This window comes from Hypomesus transpacificus, unplaced genomic scaffold (assembly GCF_021917145.1).
Source record: "Hypomesus transpacificus isolate Combined female unplaced genomic scaffold, fHypTra1 scaffold_55, whole genome shotgun sequence".
Classification (NCBI taxonomy): Eukaryota; Metazoa; Chordata; class Actinopteri; order Osmeriformes; family Osmeridae; genus Hypomesus; species Hypomesus transpacificus.
Window position 1 is genome coordinate 261,856 of NW_025814032.1, and position 21,505 is coordinate 283,360.

At 43.0% G+C, this 21,505-nt stretch overlaps 1 protein-coding gene across 4 annotated transcripts in view; it reads right to left on the minus strand.

The window, feature by feature from the left end:
- The window catches only part of pi4kaa (phosphatidylinositol 4-kinase, catalytic, alpha a), a 227,268-nt gene that overhangs the window by 96,319 nt on the left and 109,444 nt on the right, over nt 1-21,505 (minus strand). For all 4 annotated transcript variants that reach the window (XM_047017382.1, XM_047017383.1, XM_047017384.1 and 1 more), the window contains exons 19-28: nt 20,679-20,729; nt 20,453-20,561; nt 20,179-20,315; nt 19,917-20,050; nt 19,720-19,802; nt 19,537-19,607; nt 19,334-19,458; nt 10,361-10,442; nt 10,191-10,274; nt 9,998-10,087 (exon numbers count right to left, since the gene is read on the minus strand). In XM_047017382.1, the coding sequence (XP_046873338.1) occupies nt 9,998-10,087; nt 10,191-10,274; nt 10,361-10,442; nt 19,334-19,458; nt 19,537-19,607; nt 19,720-19,802; nt 19,917-20,050; nt 20,179-20,315; nt 20,453-20,561; nt 20,679-20,729 (966 nt within the window). The remainder of the gene's footprint in view (nt 1-9,997; nt 10,088-10,190; nt 10,275-10,360; nt 10,443-19,333; nt 19,459-19,536; nt 19,608-19,719; nt 19,803-19,916; nt 20,051-20,178; nt 20,316-20,452; nt 20,562-20,678; nt 20,730-21,505) is intronic.

The window sequence follows — 21,505 nt, forward strand, 5'->3', positions numbered from 1 at the left end:
CTGGCGGAACCCTCTGTCAGAAGGAGCTTCAACTCCCACCTCCGGGAGAGCTTCGATCATGTCTCGGGGGGGGCCGGGGACATTGAGTCCGAATGGGCCATGTTCCGGGCCTCCATTGTTGAAGCGGCTGACCGGAGCTGCGGCCGCGGGGCGGTCGGTGCATGTCGCGGCGGTAACCCTCGGACCCGGTGGTGGACTCCGGAGGTGAGGGATGCCGTCAAGCTGAAGAAGGAGGCCTATCGGACTTTATTGGCTGGTAGGACTCCAGAGGCAGCTGATGTGTACCGGCAGGCCAAGCGGAACGCGGCTTTGGCGGTCGCGGAGGCAAAAACCCGGGCATGGGAGGAGTTCGGCGAGGCCATGGAGAATGACTTCCGAACGGCTTCAAAAAGGTTCTGGACCACCATCCGGCGGCTCAGGAGGGGGAAGCAGTGCTCTGTCAACACTGTATACGGTGGGGATGGTGCGCTGCTGACCTCGACGGGGGACGTCCTGGATCGGTGGAAGGAATACTTCGAAGACCTCCTTAATTCCACCAACACGCTTTCCGACGTGGAGGCAGAGTCTGGGGACATCGGGGGGGGCCCTTCTATCTCTGGGGCTGAGGTCGCCGAGGTGGTTGAAAAGCTCCGCGGTGGCAGGGCCCCTGGGGTGGATGAGGTCCGCCCGGAGTTCCTTAAGGCTCTGGATGTTGTAGGGCTGTCTTGGTTGACACGACTCTGCAACATCGCGTGGACATCGGGGACAGTGCCTCTGGACTGGCAGACCGGGGTGGTGGTTCCCCTCTTTAAAAAGGGGGACCGGAGGGTGTGCTCCAACTTTAGGGGGATCACACTCCTCAGCCTCCCTGGGAAAGTCTATTCAGGGGTCCTGGAGAGGAGGGTCCGTCGGATTGTCGAACCTCGGATTCAGGAGGAGCAATGTGGTTTTCGTCCTGGCCGTGGAACAGTGGACCAGCTTTATACCCTCCGCGGAGTCCTGGAGGGTACATGGGAGTTCGCCCAACCAGTCTACACATGTTTTGTGGATTTGGAAAAGGCGTTCGACCGTGTCCCTCGGGGGCTCATGTGGGGGGTGCTCCGAGAGTACGGGGTACCGGATTTCCTGATCGGGGCTGTCCGGTCCCTGTACGACCGGTGCCAGAGTTTGGTCCGCATTGCCGGTAGTAAGTCGAACTTGTTTCCGGTGAGGGTTGGACTCCGCCAGGGCTGCCCTATGTCACCGATTCTGTTCATTACCTATATGGACAGAATTTCTAGGCGCAGCCAGGGTGTTGAGGGGGTCCGGTTTGGTGACCTCAGGATCGGGTCGCTGCTTTTTGCGGATGATGTGGTCCTGTTGGCTTCATCGGGCCGTGACCTTCAGCTCTCACTGGAGCGGTTCGCAACCGAATGTGAAGCGGCTGGGATGCGAATCAGCACCTCCAAATCTGAGGCCATGGTAATCGACCGGAAAAGGGTGGAGTGCCATCTCCGGGTCGGGGAGGAGATCCTGAACCAAGCGGAGGAGTTCAAGTATCTCGGGGTCTTGTTCACGAGTGAGGGAAGAATGGAGCGCGAGGTCGACAGGCGGATCGGTGCGGCGTCCGCAGTGATGCGGGCTCTGCATCGGTCCGTCGTGGTGAAGAAGGAGCTGAGTCGAAAGGCGAAGCTCTCTATTTACCAGTCGATCTACGTTCCTACCCTCACCTATGGTCACGAACTATGGGTAGTGACCGAAAGAACGAGATCGCGAATACAAGCGGCCGAAATGAGCTTTCTCCGTAGGGTGTCCGGGCTCTCCCTTAGAGATAGGGTGAGAAGCTCGGTCATCCGGGAGGGGCTCAGAGTAGAACCGCTGCTCCTCCGCGTCGAGAGGAGCCAGCTGAGGTGGCTCGGGCATCTGATTAGGATGCCTCCTGGACGCCTCCCTGGTGAGGTGTTCCGGGCACGTCCCACTGGGAAGAGGCCCCGGGGAAGACCCAGGACACGCTGGAGGGACTATGTCTCTCAGCTGGCCTGGGAACGCCTTGGGGTCCCCCAGGAAGAGCTGGCGGAAGTGGCCGGGGGGAGGGAAGTCTGGGCCTCCCTGCTTAGGTCGCTGCCCCCGCGACCCGATCCCCGGACAAGCGGCAGATGACGACGACGACGACGATTTCAATGAATAAAATCTTAATTCTGCATTAACATACAGTTTTCCATTAGCAGATTTTCTTTTTGACGCTAATTTACCTTCATAGACTTTAATAGTAATACTGTGTCTGAACTAAGGCCGAATCCTAATACCCCTACCCGTTAGTTTCCCCTAGCCCTTGACCCTCGAAACTGAGGGGTAAGGGCTACATACCCCTATGAAATAAGACGCCACTTGGTTATGGTTACGTCATCTAGCATGTATCGATGTCTCCAAAGCAAGTAGTGTTATGCACTGATATCAAACGAAATTCACTGCTAATGGAGTTTAATTAAAACTGTAGACATGCTAGTCAGATAAATGCAAGACTGATGTGGAAATCAGCAATGTAGCATTTCAATTAAGAACATGGTTGCAAATATATGTAGTACAGAAATGTCAGAACATGACAAACACCTGCCAAACACTGGATCTTTTCACAAATCTAATGTAGAACATTCAAAACAACTATAATGATCTAATATTATTTGTACAAAATAAACATGCATAAGTAAAATAATCAGTTTGAAGTCCTTTTTCCTCAACAAAATAAATATCTCAAGAGAAAAACTAGAGAGGATACAATCTATGGGGAAATTGTGGGATCTGCTTGAGTCGGTTGCTGATGGGTTATGTATATCTGAGTCCACACATTCGTAGATATATATCCCGGAATTCAGGGATTTTGTATTTAGAGCGAGCGCCAGACTGTGCAATGGCCAACCTCGAAACAGGTGCATATTGCGCGTTCTGATTGCGCCCCGGGGGGGGAGTCTCTGCAGGTTGGGATGTCTGTATATATTTATTATTATTTATTTTCCAACCCCTAGGGAAACCCAGGTTTGTCTTGTTAGCGATTGCATTGCTTGTATTGGCATTGAGGTTCCATTGCATGGTTTAGGAGGTTTCAACGTTTTTGTGGCAAAAGGTGCCTTGTGTGCACAAAGGAAACTCAGTACTAGCCTAACGTCACAACATCAGCACACGTTACGACGCATAGATACGACGTGCATAGATGTGCTAGTAAGACTGTTGCACAGCAAGTATCATATTGTGCCGTGCCGTGGTGTACTAGCAGCATCATACATGTAAGCAATTCAAGACTTGTATGTACAGTAAATAATGTCACATTAAATAATGTATTTCAACTCAAGCTTGTGTGGTGCGTCACTGTCTTCAATGCCACAGCCTAAACTTTATGTCAAAAGAAATGTTTTTCATTTCCACCGCATTCAAACAATCCCCTCAGTGAAGTTTGTGAAGTTTGGCTAGCAACAGCAGCTAGGCTAGCTTGCTCATAGCACAATTTACCGGGGTCAGCTTCTCCACGCAGGGCTCTAGACTAAGACCAAATGGTCGCATTTGGCATTTTTAGGGTTTATGGGCCTCATTCTCGAACGCTCCAAATCCCAGAGTTGTCTCAAATGCGATTCCTTAAAAAACCACATGGATCAAAGGAATCGCATTTAAGGAAACTCCGTGTTTGAAGTGTTAATGAAGTTATGACATCGTTGGTGATTGCGTTCACATCAATTCTACAGACTATGGCAAGCCGTTTTATTATCGAGCTAAATCAGGGCCAAATGTTTTGTTCATTCAAAAAAAAAATCTTTAGTCGAAAAACTAAAGCTTGACATTGAAAATGTAAGTTTTGGTCGAAAACTTGAAAAATTAAACGATGTATTCAAAGAAAAAATAAGTGTGCGAATTTCTTTTTCATGTTGAATAACATTTCGATTAAATTCTGGAATAATTTTGAATCAGTTATACATTTTCATTTTTCACTTTCATACTTTCACATAGTTTCACATTTCATGTCTTCAGATTCAAAACATTTTTTTTACGGCTTCAATATTTTTTTTTCAGTTTTATGTTTTTGTTGAGTTTTTTTTTAGTTTCAGGTTGTTTTTTCAGTTTCAGTTATTTTTTTTAGGTTGTTTTTTTTCAGTTTCAGTTTTTTGGCCCCGATTTTGCGTAGGGGCACAATTCCCGCTTCAACTCAGAAGCGGGAATTGTGAGTGACAGCCTAACAAAGAGGTAGAAAACTCGGCAGTCGGAATGGCGTCCGCTCCGCCAACCCAGTCTCATACTTCTGCGTATCTATGACACGGGTTTACACATCTATTGAACTTCTCTCCATTGAATTGAATGATATCCCTGGTAAACAGGAAGTGCCAATACAACGGAAGTGCAAAAATATGAAAAAAGTGGGAGGGGCAAATAAGGTGAATAGACGATCAAGGTGGGCTATTTAGGGAAACTAGAATTGTGAGTAGGATTTCTATTTGAGAAAATACTGTTTAATTAGTTCTGAAACCATCTCAGAATGTTGGGCCTCATTCACCAATATCTTCCAAAGTTATTTCTTAAATTTGTTCTTAAGAAATGTCCTGAGAAAAATCTACGTGTGATTCATGAGTGTTCTTAAACAGCAGAATTGTTCGCAGGTGTGTTCGTAGAATGATGAATCCCAATATTTCGTAAATTGAAAGCTTGTGCCCCGTTGCTCATATTTAGCATAGGTAAACGCCCTGTTAATTCCCATAAAAGGGCATGATATGGTAGGGCCGTGTGCATACTCAGAGAAATGTCAAAACGACATGGTAAAGACGGTGGAGGCCTCGACAAAAGACAGAAAAACGTAATAATAATTCTGAAGTGGAGGTACAGCTGCAAGAAGTTAGCGACAAACGACACATCATATTTAATAGCGTCAGCTGTGGATACAAAGCAGTAATTAAAACCGATGCATGGTATGCAATTACTCATGCAGTGAACGCTGTATCTGGAGAAGTGTGCAGAACTGATGAAGTGAAAAAATAAATGGTTTAACTTTAATTTGAATTCTTAAGCAAAAGAAACATAACCTAGAAATCAGTTGACTGTTACAAATATCCATGAGGACTGCTCTTGGTAGCCTAAAGCGTTCCAACAGGTAGCCTACTCGTCGCTCTCTGCAAATAAATCGGTATGGTCAAGGAAGATGTGATCCCTCCTCAGGGAACGATCTGCAACATTTTGCAGCAGCAATAAATACGCCATTGTGTGGTGTAGTCCTAGTGTGCGGAATAAGGTTCCCTGTTAACATAATTGATTTGAATTGAAGGCAAAGCCAGGCTAGTTTGCAGTTTTTTTGAATGACCCATCTCAGAGTAGCTTTATAGAATGTACGGTTACTGTATTGAAAAAAAGAAGACATAACATAATTGCTGCAGTAAAGGCTTCATTTGCAACAGGACAAGAAATATGCAATATAGCTTCCATTTACAGTATTACCCTAGCTCTGGCCCTTCTCTGAGTGCCACCACACATTCTTCCTCTTCCTTGTCCTGGTACTTGTCTTCCTCTACCTTGTCCTGGTACTTGTCTTCCTCTCCCTTGCCCTTGTCCCACTCCTCTCCCTTGTCCTGGTACTTGTCTTTCTCTCCCTTGTCCTGGTATTTGTCTCCCTCTCCCTTGTCCCACTCCTCTCTCTTGTCCTGGTACTTGTCTTCCTCTCCCTTGTGCAGGCATTACTGTATTCTTACTTTCTTGTGTTGCTCTATATTGTTCTTTTTCCACACCAGATCAGCCCAAAGAGGTCCTCTTTACTGTCTATACCATATGGTCATGCAATTGAAAGAACCTCAACACCTGAGTGTTTCCTAGTTGGGAATCAGCTGTAATGTATAGTATTTGCATAACTTCAGCTGTTTCTCAGTAGCAATGGAATAAAATATGTTTCAATTCACAATATAAACAGCTGTTCACTTTGACTTAAGCCAATAATTTAGGTTTTGAAAATGATATTATCTGTTTTGCTGACAGTGTGAAAGCATTGGTAAATTGGGCAGTAAAAATCGATTGTTTTGGTCTTGGTTGAGCTTGTATGTAAAGGAAGTTCAAGCATTTAAAATGTGTATTTACTCTATGCATTTTGTGTCAAAGCAACGAGAAATGTGTTAATTGTATAGCCTACACAGACGGATGTTGTGCTCACTGTGTTAAGAGTTTAGGAAACTTGTTAAAGGTACTGAAAAACTGTCATAGCGATTGTAAAATACTGTATTTGTATAGGCCTTGCACAATTCATACACAATGGAAATTCCAAGTGCTTTAGAAATGAACAGAAGTGTAAGTGTAGTGTGTATTTATTAAAACAAACAAAAAAAACATGTAAAATTATGAAAATTATTAGTTGGAAAATTATAAAGGAGAGAAATATTCTATTTTAAATTAGAACGGACGAAAAAGGTATAACTACTTATTTTGCGCAAACATGTCAGCTCTCAATTGTGCGTAAGAGTGCTCTTGGGTGTGCGTAAAATCTGTTGTTACCTAAGAACAAATCCCAAACAAGAAAACATTGGTGAATGCCAGAATCTTCGTGAAAACTGCGTAAGTGGGGTTTGAGAAAAAATTTGTTCGTAAGAACATTTGGTGAATGAGGCCCAATGTCCCTCAACGTAAAATTGCGAAGACTTTGAATATATTATCATCTACAGTCAGACTCAGCTCCAGAATGAATTAAATGGGTGGGCATTTTATTTCACAAGGGGACACACACATTTACAAAGCATGTATTAGAGTGAAAATAAGAGCAAACCTACATATTCTACAGGTAAGTGTACCCATCTTGATATTTAATTTATAGCCAATGCCAGTATTTCTTATTTATACTTTGACAAAATTATTTTTTGAGGGGGCACAGCATTCCATTTGGGCGGGAATTGCCCGTCAATGCCCCCCCCCTTGGAGCCAATCCTGTCTACACTACATAATATAATACAATTAATCTGATAATCTTGAGAAATCTCTATTACCCCCTTTCCACCAAAGTGAACCGGGAGTTAGTTCGGAGCTGGTGCTAGAGCGGGTTCAATTTGCAAGCCTTCCTTGCTTTTCCACGGGCTGGACAGCCACCACAGAGCCACGTCATTATGTCACTGTATACGTCTCATCTTTCCCAGTAACGCTAGTGCAGCAGCGCCAATCACAAAGGCTGTTTATCAATCCGAAGAACGCGGGGTTGAGATGCGGGAATTCTTGACTATTGCGCAATACCCTGTCCTTGCAGCAGTATGACAAGACTGGCATCATCAGCGCAACATCTTATAAACTTTTGCTGTATAGTGCTTGTATTTTACATTTGTGTTAAATATAGGCTCAATAGCTCATAACATTTGTGTTTTTCATTTCACTCATTTGATAGGATTATGATAAAATGCAGCAAATTGTGTCTACACAAGTAGCATGTACCTGCAGAGCCGGAGACCCCGGAGAGCTGCAGTTTCAGGACCGCAGTTTCAGGAACGCAGTTCTAGGACCCTGACAGCGCCGCCTAACGATGTCACTAGACAACAATATGTTTGAATGGTTTGCGAGAGGCAAGAAACAAGGAAAACTCTGGCATATGTGATGATGTTTGATGAGACAATTATATAGAAAGGTATAATATTTGAAAGTAGTTCTAGGACCCTCGTTTTATCTGACAGCGCCACATAGCAAATTGGATAAACATGGACTGGAACAAGATAATCAATATTTTCCTGCAGTTGTGAATATTGTAGGATTACGGCTCAGAACAAGATGGACTACAATCAGAGTGTAAGTAGCTAATGTGAATCACGTATGGTTATATTTAAAACAATTCTGGTGTCTTGAATTGGACAATAAAGTTAACGTTAGCTAGCTAACTTCAACTTTGCTGTCAAAATTATTTCACAACACCGGAGTGGTTTTCAAGGTCAAACAAACGACTTAATTAGAGCTAGCTAACATTCAGTAGTTTTAGCACTAGCTAGCTACACACATAGCTTGCTTTAAAACGAACTGTAAATTGTTAATCTACTCTTTGTTTATTTGTTCAATGAAACAGTAGCTTATGTGAATCAAGTATTGTTCAACATATTTAAGTTACCTAACGTTTATGGTACAATTATCTATTCACTTATGATAATTGTATGCAATACGAACTTTTAGAACCATTTGTTTTGTTATATTGAAACCATAGTGCGGTCCTGAAACTGCAGCTCTCCGGCTCTCCGTGGTCTCCGGCTCTGCAAGTTCATACTACTGGTCTATACTGCACTGCGATACTAGCTAGGTTATCGAAAAGTCGGAGCAAATTTACAAATTAGCCGTTTTATCAATAAAGTAAGCACATTTTTTGCAACTACACTACCCACTTACAGCAATGGAGGTCAAAGGATTCTGTTCGTCTTGTTGGTCACGGTAACCCCGCCCCCGTCCTGTTCTTACTTGGTTCCTTCTTTGGCCCACTATGTTGTGGTGCTACTTAAGTACTTTCTTTCTGTGGTTCAGAGCCAGTTCTTAGGCTGTCGGGGAGTCAGATGGCTGAGTGGTTAGGGAATTGGGCTAGTAATCAGAAGGTTGCCGGTTCTTTGCCTGGCCGTGCCCAAGACATTGTGTCCTTGGGCAAGGCACGTCACCCTACTTGCCTCGGGGAGAAAGTCCCTGTACTAACTGTAAGTCGCTCTGGATAAGAGTGTCTGCTAAATGACTAAATGTAAAATGTATGGGGGTGTATTAGTGCCTATAGAATGGTCTTTTAGAAAGGCAACATCAGTTCCTGATCGAAGCAACATCTTTTTCAGGGAAGGCTTTGCATATTTTAGGAAGACAATGTTAAACCACATCCTGCATCTGTTACAACATTTACATTTACATTTAGTCATTTAGCAGACGCTCTTATCCAGAGCGACTTACAGTAAGTACAGGGACATTCCCCCCGAGGCAAGTAGGGTGAAGTGCCTTGCCCAAGGACACAACGTCATTTGGCACGGCTGGGAATCGATCCAGCAACCTTCTGATTACTAGCCCGACTCCCTCACCGCTCAGCCATCTGACTCACAACAGCATGGCTTCGTAATAGAAGAGTCCAGGTGCTGAACTGGCCTGCCTGCAGTCCAGACCTTTCACTAGTGGAAAACATTGGTGGACCGTTAAGCAGCAAGAATCCTGTATCAGACACAAAAGGGACAACATTCCTCTCCCACAACTCCAGCAACTGGGGGGTATTCCAGAAAGCAGGTTATGCAACATAACCGGGTAAGTTAACCCACCAGCTGATTCACAATGTTGCAACAACCTACTGGCAATGTTGCTACAATGCTGGGTGTCAGCTGGGGAGTTAACTTTCCCGGGTATGTCACATAACCTGCTTTCTGGAAAACCCCCCTGGTCTTCTCAGTTCCCAGACAGATAAAGACTGTTGTTAAAAGAAGAGGGGATGCAACACAGTGGTGAGCATGGCCTTTTCCAAACTTTTTTGAGACGTGTTGCTTCCATCAAATTCAAATGTACCCTATTTTTTCCTTAAAATTGTACATTTCATCACTTTAAACATTTGACATGTTTTATATGTTCTATTGTGAATAACATAGTGGGTTTATGATATTTGTAAATCATTGTATTCTGTTTTTTATTTGACACTTTTTTGGAATTGGGGTTGTACAATTACAGTTATTTTGCTGCTGCTCATCAACAAAAACAGAGCTTGCCAAAAATTGTCACTAGTTGATAGATTGGATTTTTGTCGCAAAGGAAGGTGAAAAGTCGCAAAATCGAATGACAGTCACTAAATTGGCAACACTTGGCCTGCCACCATGCAACTTTACTTATGCAATGCATACCTCTATTCCTGCTACATGATTGGCATTTGGCAGTTTGTGATTTGTTCATAATTCAAGTTTATTAAACTGAACATAAGCGACCATTTGTTATATTTCTGTGGAGGAAAATAATACCTCAATAATTATTATTGTTTTATAGCCCACCCTCACAAGGAATTACAATTGAGTAGATACAAGAACGATATATGGGTGGATGTTTATGAGGATGCTACCTGTAGGTGGGACTTGGTGACAGACGGGGCCCATTTCATGGCCTCTTTCAGGATCTCCCCACAGCGAGCGGCAAAGTCCTTCACGATACTCTACAACCACAGTAAACAAAGCTGAACAGTTCCTACTCATTTGCGAGATTAGAACTCAGCTTCAGTAGCCCTTTTAAAACCTTTCACAAGTGGAATCTCTTACCTCTCTGGCCTCATAGGTGTCAGGGACCGTGATCCTGTAAGGGGTGTCTGGGATGTCGTAGAAGGGTTGGTCCTTATGGATGTCCTGAGAAGGTAATATTAACAATGTAGCATTGTACAAGACAATCATAAGTCAATGTATGGTTGTTATTTTATATGTACAGTACACACTGCACTAAGGGAGAGAGAGAGAGTCTGTAGGATGTCCAGCATGGTCTTCAGCACACGGCCGCTCCACAGCAGGTGAGGGAAACTAGGTGTGGGGGAAGAAAGGATGATCAGTCTCTTTTGTGTAAGTGGGGGTGTGTGAGTACATAAACTGGGGGGTAAAAGTTTGGAATAATGTAGAGATTTTGCTCTTAAGGTAAGAAGGTAAGGTGTATGTTTATTCACCAAATTGGCATTCAACTGATCACAAAGTATAGTCAGGACATTACAGATGTAATGTACCTAAACACCACCAACACTATTAGAAAAAAAGTAATTTTGATCAAAATAATCAGGCCCCATTTCCAGCAATCATCAATCCGAATACCCTTATCCTTGAGTAATCACTTAAAATGTCTAATTTGGTACTACTAAAACACTTCCCGTTATGACAAACCAAGTAGCAAAGAAATTTGGTTTGTCAAATAACCTTAACATTGTTTTAGTGTTTGTTTTTGAGTTGCCATAGTTGAGATGCAATAGAATGGCATGTCTTAGGGTTAATATGAAGTAAAACATTACTAAAAAGAAACAGCGTTCTTTAGAAATGTGTCAGTCAATAATTGTTTTTAGGAATGAATGCTATCCAATGCTTAAATTGCAATTATTGAAGATTTCATACTAAGATATACACTACAGTCTTCAAAGAAAAGTACAGTTTGCTCTAAAAAAGACAAAAATAGATGTGGGGGCATTGTCGGCATTCCGTATTGCCCGCAAGAAGCTGAAAAGCTTCTTTTTTTCTTGCATATGACATATAAGTTTAAGTGTTGAAGAATCCACTCAATATAATAAACAACATGTTTAAGATCACTAAATGCTCATCATTTGTTCTTGTTTTTCAGAATTGGTGTTTATTCGCCATGAAAGTTTGCACAGACAAGGAATTTACTTTGGCAGGAGATCCTACCAAGGCAGCCATTTTCGGCGCCAACTAGAAAAGTTACAGCATAACATGAGGACAGAGGAGGAGAGAAAAAGGCAACCCCCAGACAATGCTCCTAGAGGAGTACAGTGTGGGAACAGGCAAAAACCTCAGCACATAAGCCCAACAACATCTACAAAAACACATGACTTGCAACGGGGAGTGGGGGGGGGGGGGGGGGGGGGGAGGGGGGGGTAGACAAGCAGCATCTGGACCTGCAGCCATAGTAGGCGCTGGACACAGACCCGCCAGCCACCCTGGAGAAACGAGTAGTTCTGGGTTGCGCCCTTGACCTAGGCCACAATCAGTCCGATTCTCCCTATGCAGATTGTGTTGGCAAGGAGACAACCACAGATGTCGGTGGGGGGGGGGAAGGGAACAGCAAGATAAGTCTCGCTTCAGTGCTCTCCGGGAGAGTTGTTTTCCAGCAACGTTGGCCAAGGCCTGTGCTGGTTACGGGGCCAAAAGTAGATAAGATTGGGGTGGTTGTTTTGACGAGTAGCCGTGACTCAATTTTCATGTCCACCTTTCAGGAAGGTCTCCAACTCCTCCATCTTCCTTTGCAGAGCCGCAAAATTATCCCTGTTGTAATCCATACTGCGTTGTAAGTTCACAGTCTGAGCTCCAACAGCTTTTCCCACCGAATCAATCAGGTCGGGCAGCCTAACAGGGCTTTTGATGGCCACAGCCGTTTCCTTGATTTTCCGATACAAACCAACTGCCTATTCCAAACAGCAGAAAGCCTGTAATCACGGTTCCGAATATGAAGATGTCTTCAACGTCCTCCACGGAAAGCGCCGCTTGACACACGACACGCCAATTCGCCCACGCGTCCATCGTGTAGCCAGCTGCGAACATCCCGTCAGGACAGCTTTGAGCTTCTCTTTGAGAAGATCAGCTAATTAATTCCATGCTTCTAGTTTCGGAGAGTGATGGTGAGAGAGTATCTTGAGACAGACAAGACAAGACAGAGCCGAGCAGGGAAGGTCAGGGAGGGGAGGAGAAAAAATGTGACCACCTTTATCGAGAGCCAAAGAGAAGCTTCCAATTGGGTTGTGGGCGCGTTATGCTTGATGTGATTTGCATTACCGTGCAGCCGGTTTTTCCCTTGGCTATTAATGCTTGTGCAGTGGTACTAGCTGTAATGTTTTGTATGTAGGCTGTGTTTGTCTGTACCAAGTACGATCCCATTCCCCCTCCTAATCAAGTAGTGAAATTGGCAGATTTGGTCCAGAGTCAAGTCCAAGTCAATTAATATAATGTTTCACAAGTACTAAACAGAATGAATATGCTAATCTTTGGCATTGCATTGTGCACAGGATGAATATTTCTTTGTTTTGCCTGGTAAACCGTGAATACATCTTTCAGGCTGTTTTCGGAAGATGCAATTTGCACAAACAAGTTACTAGCTGATAAAACACACAAAGCAGGATCATGGAATTTGATCGAGTGCGAATATTGTTTTCTTTTTCTTTTCTTCACTGTGGTAAAATAACCGGCGCTCAACACTCCTAATGATAAACACAAAACAATCACACCTCTCATACTGTGAAAAGGTCTAAAATCTTTGACGCCGAATATCTGGGCTAGAGCTTTCCTAGTTAATCAACATTCAGATACGAATATCTCCAAGTTTTTTCAGATTTCAATGACTCAGATGGCTGAGCGGTGAGGGAGTCGGGTTAGTAATCAGAAGGTTGCCGGATCGATTCCCTGCCATGCCAAATGACGTTGTGTCCTTGGGCAAGGCCCTTCACCCTACTTGCCTCGGGGGGAATGTCCTTGTACTTACTGTAAGTCGCTCTGGATAAGAGCGTCTGCTAAATGACTAAATGTTAATGTATAACACATCATTTGAAAATGTACAATCTGCACTTTAACAATCTGTAAAAACTGTGAAATTAGTTGGCCGACAATCGGCCCTTTTCACCAGAGCGTGTCACATTTGACCCCAGCAAAGAATTATTATGTTTTATCTTCGCACTTGATCAAATTCCAGGACCTTGCTTTCTTGATTTCTCATACATATATGTTTTGCTACCCAGTATTTTTAAATTTTCTAAATCACACCAAAAAAGCTAGTTTAAGGCAATTTCGCTTATGTTTCTGTTTAATTTCTGACAGTTGCGCATTTTGACATTTTGGCCCCTGCCTTTCAAGGATGTGATTCACTTTCAATCAGCAGATAGAAAAGTCTGTCACTCAAACAAAGGTTGTTTAGCCTAAATAATAGAGGAGTAACGGATCGCAAAACTCTCGATCCGATCCGAAGTTTTGAGTCATGAATCAGAAACATTTTCGGATCAGAAAGAAATGTGACAAATATAGCTGCTCTTCATTTATTTTAATTGTATTATTGATAATAATCATCTTGCGACTTAAATGATGCAGGAAGCTTTTCAAGTTCTTCCGCTCCTCTGCCAGCCATGACTGTCACTGCACTTTCTCTTATTAGCTTTTTTCAAAACGAGCATCGCAGATTAATTTGTTGGGATTCAACATGCCCTGTTCACGACACCAAACTTTTTTTTTCTGAGATCAGCTCGCTGTTGTTGGTCTGTCCATATGCGCATAGGGCCTTCTGTATGTGGTTGCATCTGATTAGCACTTATTAATAATCAAATTAACCTTTAGCGCTTCAGACGAAAACAGCATACATCTGTGTAGTCTACCTTTTCACTGCAACTCTGTATCGAGATTCAGGGAATTATTAAGTAACAGTGGCAGTAAAACTGCATATTATTGTGGTTAATCTTTGCAATTGATATTACAATATGCCTAGTTTATATATAGCCTATAATTATGTGCAAAATGATGACAACAATGCAACTGAATTCTATGAAGTTCATTAGCACAGTACATCAGCGTTTATGTGTAGACTGGTAAGCGCAATTCTTATGTCATGACATAGCCGGAACAATACTTTTTATGGTAAAATGCTAACATGTTTTGTAAAGCAGCTTAACATAACTAATAAATGCATTTAACATATATTCACACATGGGCGAAACAAATCATATAACATTACTTTGATAGTTGGCAAAAAAGTTCTAGGCTAATGGTAGACTAAACCGTTCATGAAAATGGGGAGTCAGATGGCTGAGCGGTGAGGGAGTCAGGCTAGTGATAAGAAGGTTGCCAGATCGATTCCCCAGATCGATTCCCCGCCGTGCCAAATGACGTTGTGTCCTTGGCAAGGCACTTCACCCTACTTGCCTCAGGGGGAATGTCCCTGTACTTACTGTAAGTCGCTCTGGATAAGAGAGAGATTTCCAGAACGGCCGGTCAAACAAACGCCCGCTACGGCCACGGCACTATTCAAGAAAAAAAATCCTAATAGTTTACGCTCACTTTGAGGACGGCCTTAATACCATTCAACTGTTTAACTGGAGCGATCCAAAATCCAAAGGGTGGGGGTGGGCATTTCCCCCGTGTAAACTCGAATGGTGCACCGTCCATTTTACAGATCACGATTGGTCAAAAATCTATCTTCTTCCGGGTACAGCCAATTCGTTGGAGCTATTTTAGCTAACATCGTTGTTTCTTTAGCAAAGAAATGGAAAGGAAAATAAAAGGAGAAAAACAACTGGCACAGAAAGCAAATGCTGCACAATGTAGAAGTATAGAATACATGTTTACGCCGTCAAAAGACGGAGAGTTTGCAGCCCGAAGATGCAGCTGTACCAGAGGCGCCAGGTGCAAGTAGCTGTAAGCTGCTGTAATTTCGACATTTAGAAAATTCTAATATCATTCCAAACCATATTGTTTTAATTTTTCTAAAACATTATACATTTAGTATTACTGTTAGCCAATATATAGGCTATACATTTTAAATGAAGTAAAATAAATGGCCAAGAGAAAAAGGCACTCATCTAAATATGCACAACATGTTTTTTGGCTTTAAATAATAAATGTGCTATTTGGCTCAAATGCAAATGTCTTGATTTTTTTTTCTGTGTATTAAAGCAGGCACAGGTGACACAGGGAAAGAGATGGAGGCTGCTTTGGTGACAGGGTCCAGTGGAGAGACTATGACAGGTGCAGCACTAAAACTGTACACAATAGTCAGTCTGTTAACAGGGTTGTTATATGGAAATTAGTTTGTTGAATTGATTGTCATTATTGAATATAGTTAACTGATTATTGTTCTTTTGCAACATCAAATAGCAGTGGCAGAAACAGAGACAAGTATGGAAAAAGAAAGTAAGGGAGAAAGTGGAGGGGGGGGGGGCGGTGGGCCGGTCTTTGTTTCAAAGTCCTGGGCTGTTTTTCAGTCCCAGTCCGACCCTGGCGGGGGCTATTATGATCATTGGATTCACAATAGCAGGGACGGACTGAGGGTAAAAATAGGCCCTGGACTTTTATCCAGACTGGCCCACTAGAACCGGCCACCACAGCTACCCTGCCAATGTATCCACAGTCTGTGTTTGATGTAATGCAAGTTAGGGAGTTTCACAGTTCATTTTCTGGCCTTTAATTGAGCGCAAAATAGTTTTTTGAGCTTTAAGTTTTCAATTGGTAAAACCTTGTTTAGTGAAGATGATGTATTTTTGTCTTTTATTTTTCAGCCCCTTACGTTTATTAGCCTGATTTTCTATCGTTATATAGTCTCCACTAGGTAACTTTGGATCTCAGTGCCACTGTCGTGTGTAAGGGAGACAAAGGGTTTGTAATTACAATTGTAATCAGAAACGTAATTTTGGGATTACCCAGAGTCAGTAATGTAATCTGATTACTTTCCATTACTTTTGGATTACTTTCAAAACCTAGTTTATACCCCACTTTATGTCAATAAGGGCATTACACTCTAAGTGGACTGATGGCCAGTGGTAGTGTACCACTGAATATTGATTTATATTCATTCAAACATAAGAGGTAGGAAGCTGAAAAGTCATAGCAGTCATAGGCTGAAACTGCATAATGTGTTTGATAGCTGAACGGTTTTAATAGCTGAAGATTTGAAGGCGCTGAAAGGTGTAACGGAAGAAATAGAAGAAGATGAAGTTGAATAAGAAGAAGAATAGGTAAAAACACTTAAGCCCAATTTATACTTAGGTCGCAAACACTTTTGAAAAGGTCGCCGACAGAAATGACGTCACGGTCATCACTTTTAACCGTCGCTTGGAAGTGTCGCCTACCGGGAAACATTTCTACTGGCGCTGTTGTCATCACGTAGTGTCGCGCAAGTATGATTGGCTAGATAGACTGCATGCGTTGACTTCATTGTTTGAATTTTCAGCGGGCGCTCAACAGCTGTTTTTCAACAACCCCTCTCTCTCCCTCTCAAAATTAGCTACATCCATTTTCTCCGATCGATCACCTAAGCTACAAAGCGTTAACAATGTAACCATAGCTATGAATGTAACAGTAAAATGATTCAGTTTACGTCACGCAAACCTTGAGCACAAGCGACTGTTTGCCGAAGTATAAATGCAGCAGCCTGAGCTACACCTTTTTTTTCCGTTGGTGACCATTTCAAAAGTCTTGGCGACATAAGTATACATTAGGCTTAAAGGTGGCTTCGCGGCTTGGCCACCAATAATAGGAATACTAACAAAAACCCCTAATAAGAAAAGGTAGAAACACAATAGGTGGCTTCTCAGCTTCGCTGCTTGGACACCAATTTGCAGCAACAAATATCAGAATCAGAATGGGATTTATTTGCCATGAAAGTTTGCACAGACAAGGAATTTGCTTTGGCAGGAAGGTGCATACAGTAAACATATAGGAATCTTAAATTTAAATATGTGGTCTAACTATACTAAGGATACATAAACTAGCAATACTAAGTGGAATACAATTAAAATAAAATAGACAATAAGTAAAATATAAGTTGCCAATTTACAATATGAAATATAATATAAAATACAAATATTACAGAAATTGAGTGTAGTGCAAAATGTAAATAGTTTTTAAAGACATTCAGTCAGTGTGAGCTTTGGCCTTGTTGAGGAGGCCAACAGCGGAAGGGAAGAAACTGTTTGTATGGCGTGAGGTTTTGGTCCTGATGGACCGCAGCCTTCTGCCAGAGGGGAGTGACTGGAACAGGGAATGTCCAGGGTGGGAGGAGTCAGCCACAATCTTCTTCGCCCGTCTCAGGGTCCTCGAGGTGTGCAGGTCCTCGAGGGAAGGCAGATTGCAGCCAATCACCTTCTCTACAGTGCGGATGATCTTGTCCTTGGCAGTGGCAGCAGCGTACCAGGTGGTGATGGAGGAGGTGAGGATGGACTCAATGATGGCTGTGTAGAAGTGCACCATCATTGTCTTTGGCAGATTTAATTTCTTCAGCTGCCGCAGGAAGTACATCCTCTGTTGTGCTTTCTTGGTGAGGGAGCTAATGTTCAGTTCCCACTTCCTGGGAGAGGACAGTGTTGACTGGGGAGTCACTCAGGGTGATGGGGGTGAGTGGGGCTGTGTTTTTCCTGAAGTCCACAACCATCTCCACTGTCTTGAGAGCATTGAGCTCTAGGTTGTTCTGGCTGCACCAGGTCACCAGGTTGTCTGCTTCCCACCTATAATCAGACTCGTCTCCACCAGAGATGAGCCCAATGAGGGTGGTGTCGTCTGCAAACTTCAGGAGTTTCACGGACGGATGACTGGAGGTGCAGCTGTTGGTGTACAGGGAGAAGAGCAGAGGAGAAAGGACGCAGCCCTGGGGAGATCCAGTGCTGATGGACCGGGAATCAGAGACTTGTGTTCCCAGCTTAACGCACTGCTTCCTGTCAGACAGGAAGTCTGTGATCCACCTGCAGGTGGAATCAGGCACGTTCAGCTGGGAGAGCTTGTCCTGAAGCAGAGCGGGGATGATGGTATTAAAGGCAGAGCTGAAGTCCACAAACAGGATCCTGGCGTAGGATGCTGGGGAGTCCAGGTGCTGTAGGGTGAAGTGGAGGGCCATATTAACTGCATTGTCCACAGACCTGTTGGCTCTGTAGGCAAACTGCAGGGGGTCCAGTAGAGGGTCAGTGATGGATTTAAGGTGTGCCAGCACCAGGCGCTCAAAAGACTTCATTACCACAGAGGTCAGGGCGACGGGTCTGTAGTCATTATGTCCAGTTGGCCTGGGCTTTTTGGGCACAGGGATGATGGTGGAGGACTTGAGACAGGCTGGCACATGGCATGCCAGCCTGTCTCAAGTCCTATATATAAATATACAGCCAAAAGCATTGGCAGTGACACACATTTTGTCTTTTGTGTTTAGTTTGCTGCTTCAGGTGTTGTGGTGTTGATTCACATTGTTACTCAATTATTGTGTAGAGTGATCAGTTGGATTTTAAATAAAAGCTTCATTGGCCCCCCAAAATGAAATTGATCACAAAAACCCACATTTCACTGTTTTGGGGCCCTGGCATAAAGAATATCTGTAATTTATTGCTCATTTGTAAACACTACACTTGATCCGTTTAAATAGGTTGGAATGTAGGTACTTAAGCAAGGTAATTAGGCTAATTGAACGGGCAATAATATGCAGGAGGAAAATGTAATTGGCTGGTTAAGACATTAAGAGTTCCTATAATTTTTAAAGATGGAGATTTTCACCTTCCCACACACATAACAAATCCTTGCAAATGTATTAGTTATTACGTTTACGGAAAATGATGTACTGCGTTTGTGGTAGGCAACTGCTATTATGTTTCCAGGAAACATATTACGTTTGTGGAATTATTACATTAAAATATTAAGATTTGTATTACGTTTGGGGTTTATTACGTTTGTGGGAAGTTGTTACATTTGTTGGTCTAACAACAAGCCTTAGGTGAAGAATTGCAAATAGAAAGCCACTTTTGAACAGAAAGACACAATTCTACTTGTAACGGTACCTTTTCACATTATTATGTCATATATATATATATATATGTCCTGACTATACATTGTGATCAGTTGAATGGCACTTGGATGAATACAAGTACCAATCTCTTTCCATAAGAGCAACATCTGTGCATTATTCCAACTTTTGCTATGTGTGTGTGTATGCATGTACGCTTGTGGTTTGGCCATCATTGCTCTCTCACTTTTCTGCCAGACCGGAGAGGTATTTGTCCGCAACTCTGCGGATCCTCTTGTGGATGTGGTTAAAATTAACCAATAGGAACTGAGCGTGACGTTCCAACTCCTCCTCGTGGGCTTTAGTCTTGGCCTGCGGAAAGAACAGCAACAGACTGAGAATATGAGACACATGGATATTGATCTGTTTTTCCCTTTTACCAGCCCATACCTTCTCAGCCATCATCTGCAGGAAGACGTCAAAGACCTTGTCGCCAACTGCAATCACACACTGCATCATACCTGTAAAGAACAATAAAGAGAAGGAGAATGTACATTGTATGTTAATAATGTAGTTGGTTCTCTGAGACTGACCACAGAACTGTGAAAGGCTGCTTCCTGCCTACCAACATACCAGATTTATCTTTCTGTATGGCTCTGTCCTCAAAGTAGCGGAACATGACCTGGAACCGGTCTGAATCCAGGGAACGCTGCATCCTGGGAGTCGGACATCAGAGGTGGATAAAATGGAGAACAAATAGATGGAATATCGGTAACTGTGGACAAGAAGTGTGCATGGCCATGTCAGAGAACGGGTGAGATGGTCCTAACCTCATGTACTCCAGTCTGTAGACTGACAAAAGATAAGTGGACATGGCAAAGTCTAGCTTGTTGATAAGAGCGGACACATCTGGGGTGGGGTCCAGAAGGTTGATGATGGTGCTCCTCAGGTCATTCAGCTCAGCCTGAAAAACAACCGCAGGATGTCAGCTAGGACAATGTATCTGTATGTTAAACTGGAGTGACAATATGAGTTTTCAGGACAAATTTGTATTTTAACATCAGCAAGGATAATGTGTGTGTGAGTCTGTACCGGAGTGACAGTGTCATTCTTTAGGGCAGAGTTGTACTGTAGCTCAGAGCGTAGAGGTTCTCCGCTCGGAAAAGTAAGCAGGGGGGACTTGGTAGCAATCTCACACACTCCCTCGTACCACTCCTCTGGCCACAAACCTACACACGCACATCGAAAGGAAAATAAATGAATAAACACTTTTAAAGGTGCCAACTCCTACATGCTCAAAAAGGTTGACAATACACAACATTGATCTGAGAATTGTTAAGATATTGATGCGATGTCTGATGCCCACCTGAGCCCTCCACAGCAAAGCCCATGACCACGGAATACAGCCAGAAGTCTCTGAACAGTTTCTGCAGCCGAGGCTTGGCCTCCTTGATGGCTGGCAAGCGCTTGGTCAGCTTCATAGGAAAAACAGATGAGAAAGATAGTTGTTTATGAAGGTTTTTGACATATCAAGATGCTTTTTACATATAATGTTGACAATGTACAAGAAACTTATATGAAATGGTATTTACCACAGCTATAACCGGTATGAGCACACCAAGGTTTCCAGCACTACTTGATGCCTGGAAAAAAAAAAGTTCAATATTCTATTTACAGTGGTTTCAGAAGGTATTTATACCCCTTTACTTTTGCATTGTATATTTTATTGTAAATGGAGAAAATTGCCAAATCTGACCATTCACTACACTTAATTACCCAAAATGACTAAACGAGTACAATCTTTATCTCATAAGACCAGAGAATCTTTTTCCAAATTCTGTCTTCTTCTTTTAAATGCTTTTAAATGCTGTTTGGCATTTAGACTTTATTCAAGAGTAGAGTTGCAAAATACCAAGAATTCTTTGAGTTGGAAACTTTGCAGGACAATATTTGGAAATACTATGGCATGTTCAGGATTATTCCTGAACCTTCAAATATTTTGAGGAATTAAGGGGGAATTTGGGGAAATGAATGGGGAATATTCATGGGTTAGCAATAATGAATTCGAAAATATAGCTACAAGCAGCGATGCGGGTTCTTCCGCAAGATGGGAAAATATATGTAAATTGTAGAAGATCGAGAGTTGGACAACAAGAGAGCAAAACCACTTCATTTTTGGCCAACAACAAAGGGCTGAATGGGGATTTGAAATCATGAGCATAAGGTTACAAGTCAGTCTATTTATCCTCTCTGCTACACACCAACTGTTGAGATTTTATTAATAGAAAGCGCAGAGTATTAGGCCGATTTATACTTCTGCGTTTTTACGCACACGCACACGGGGAACGCCAACGTCAAGAAACGCCCTCTCCGGTTCCTCTCAGAGCCTGTGCTCTGCGTGCACCTCCTGATTTTCCTG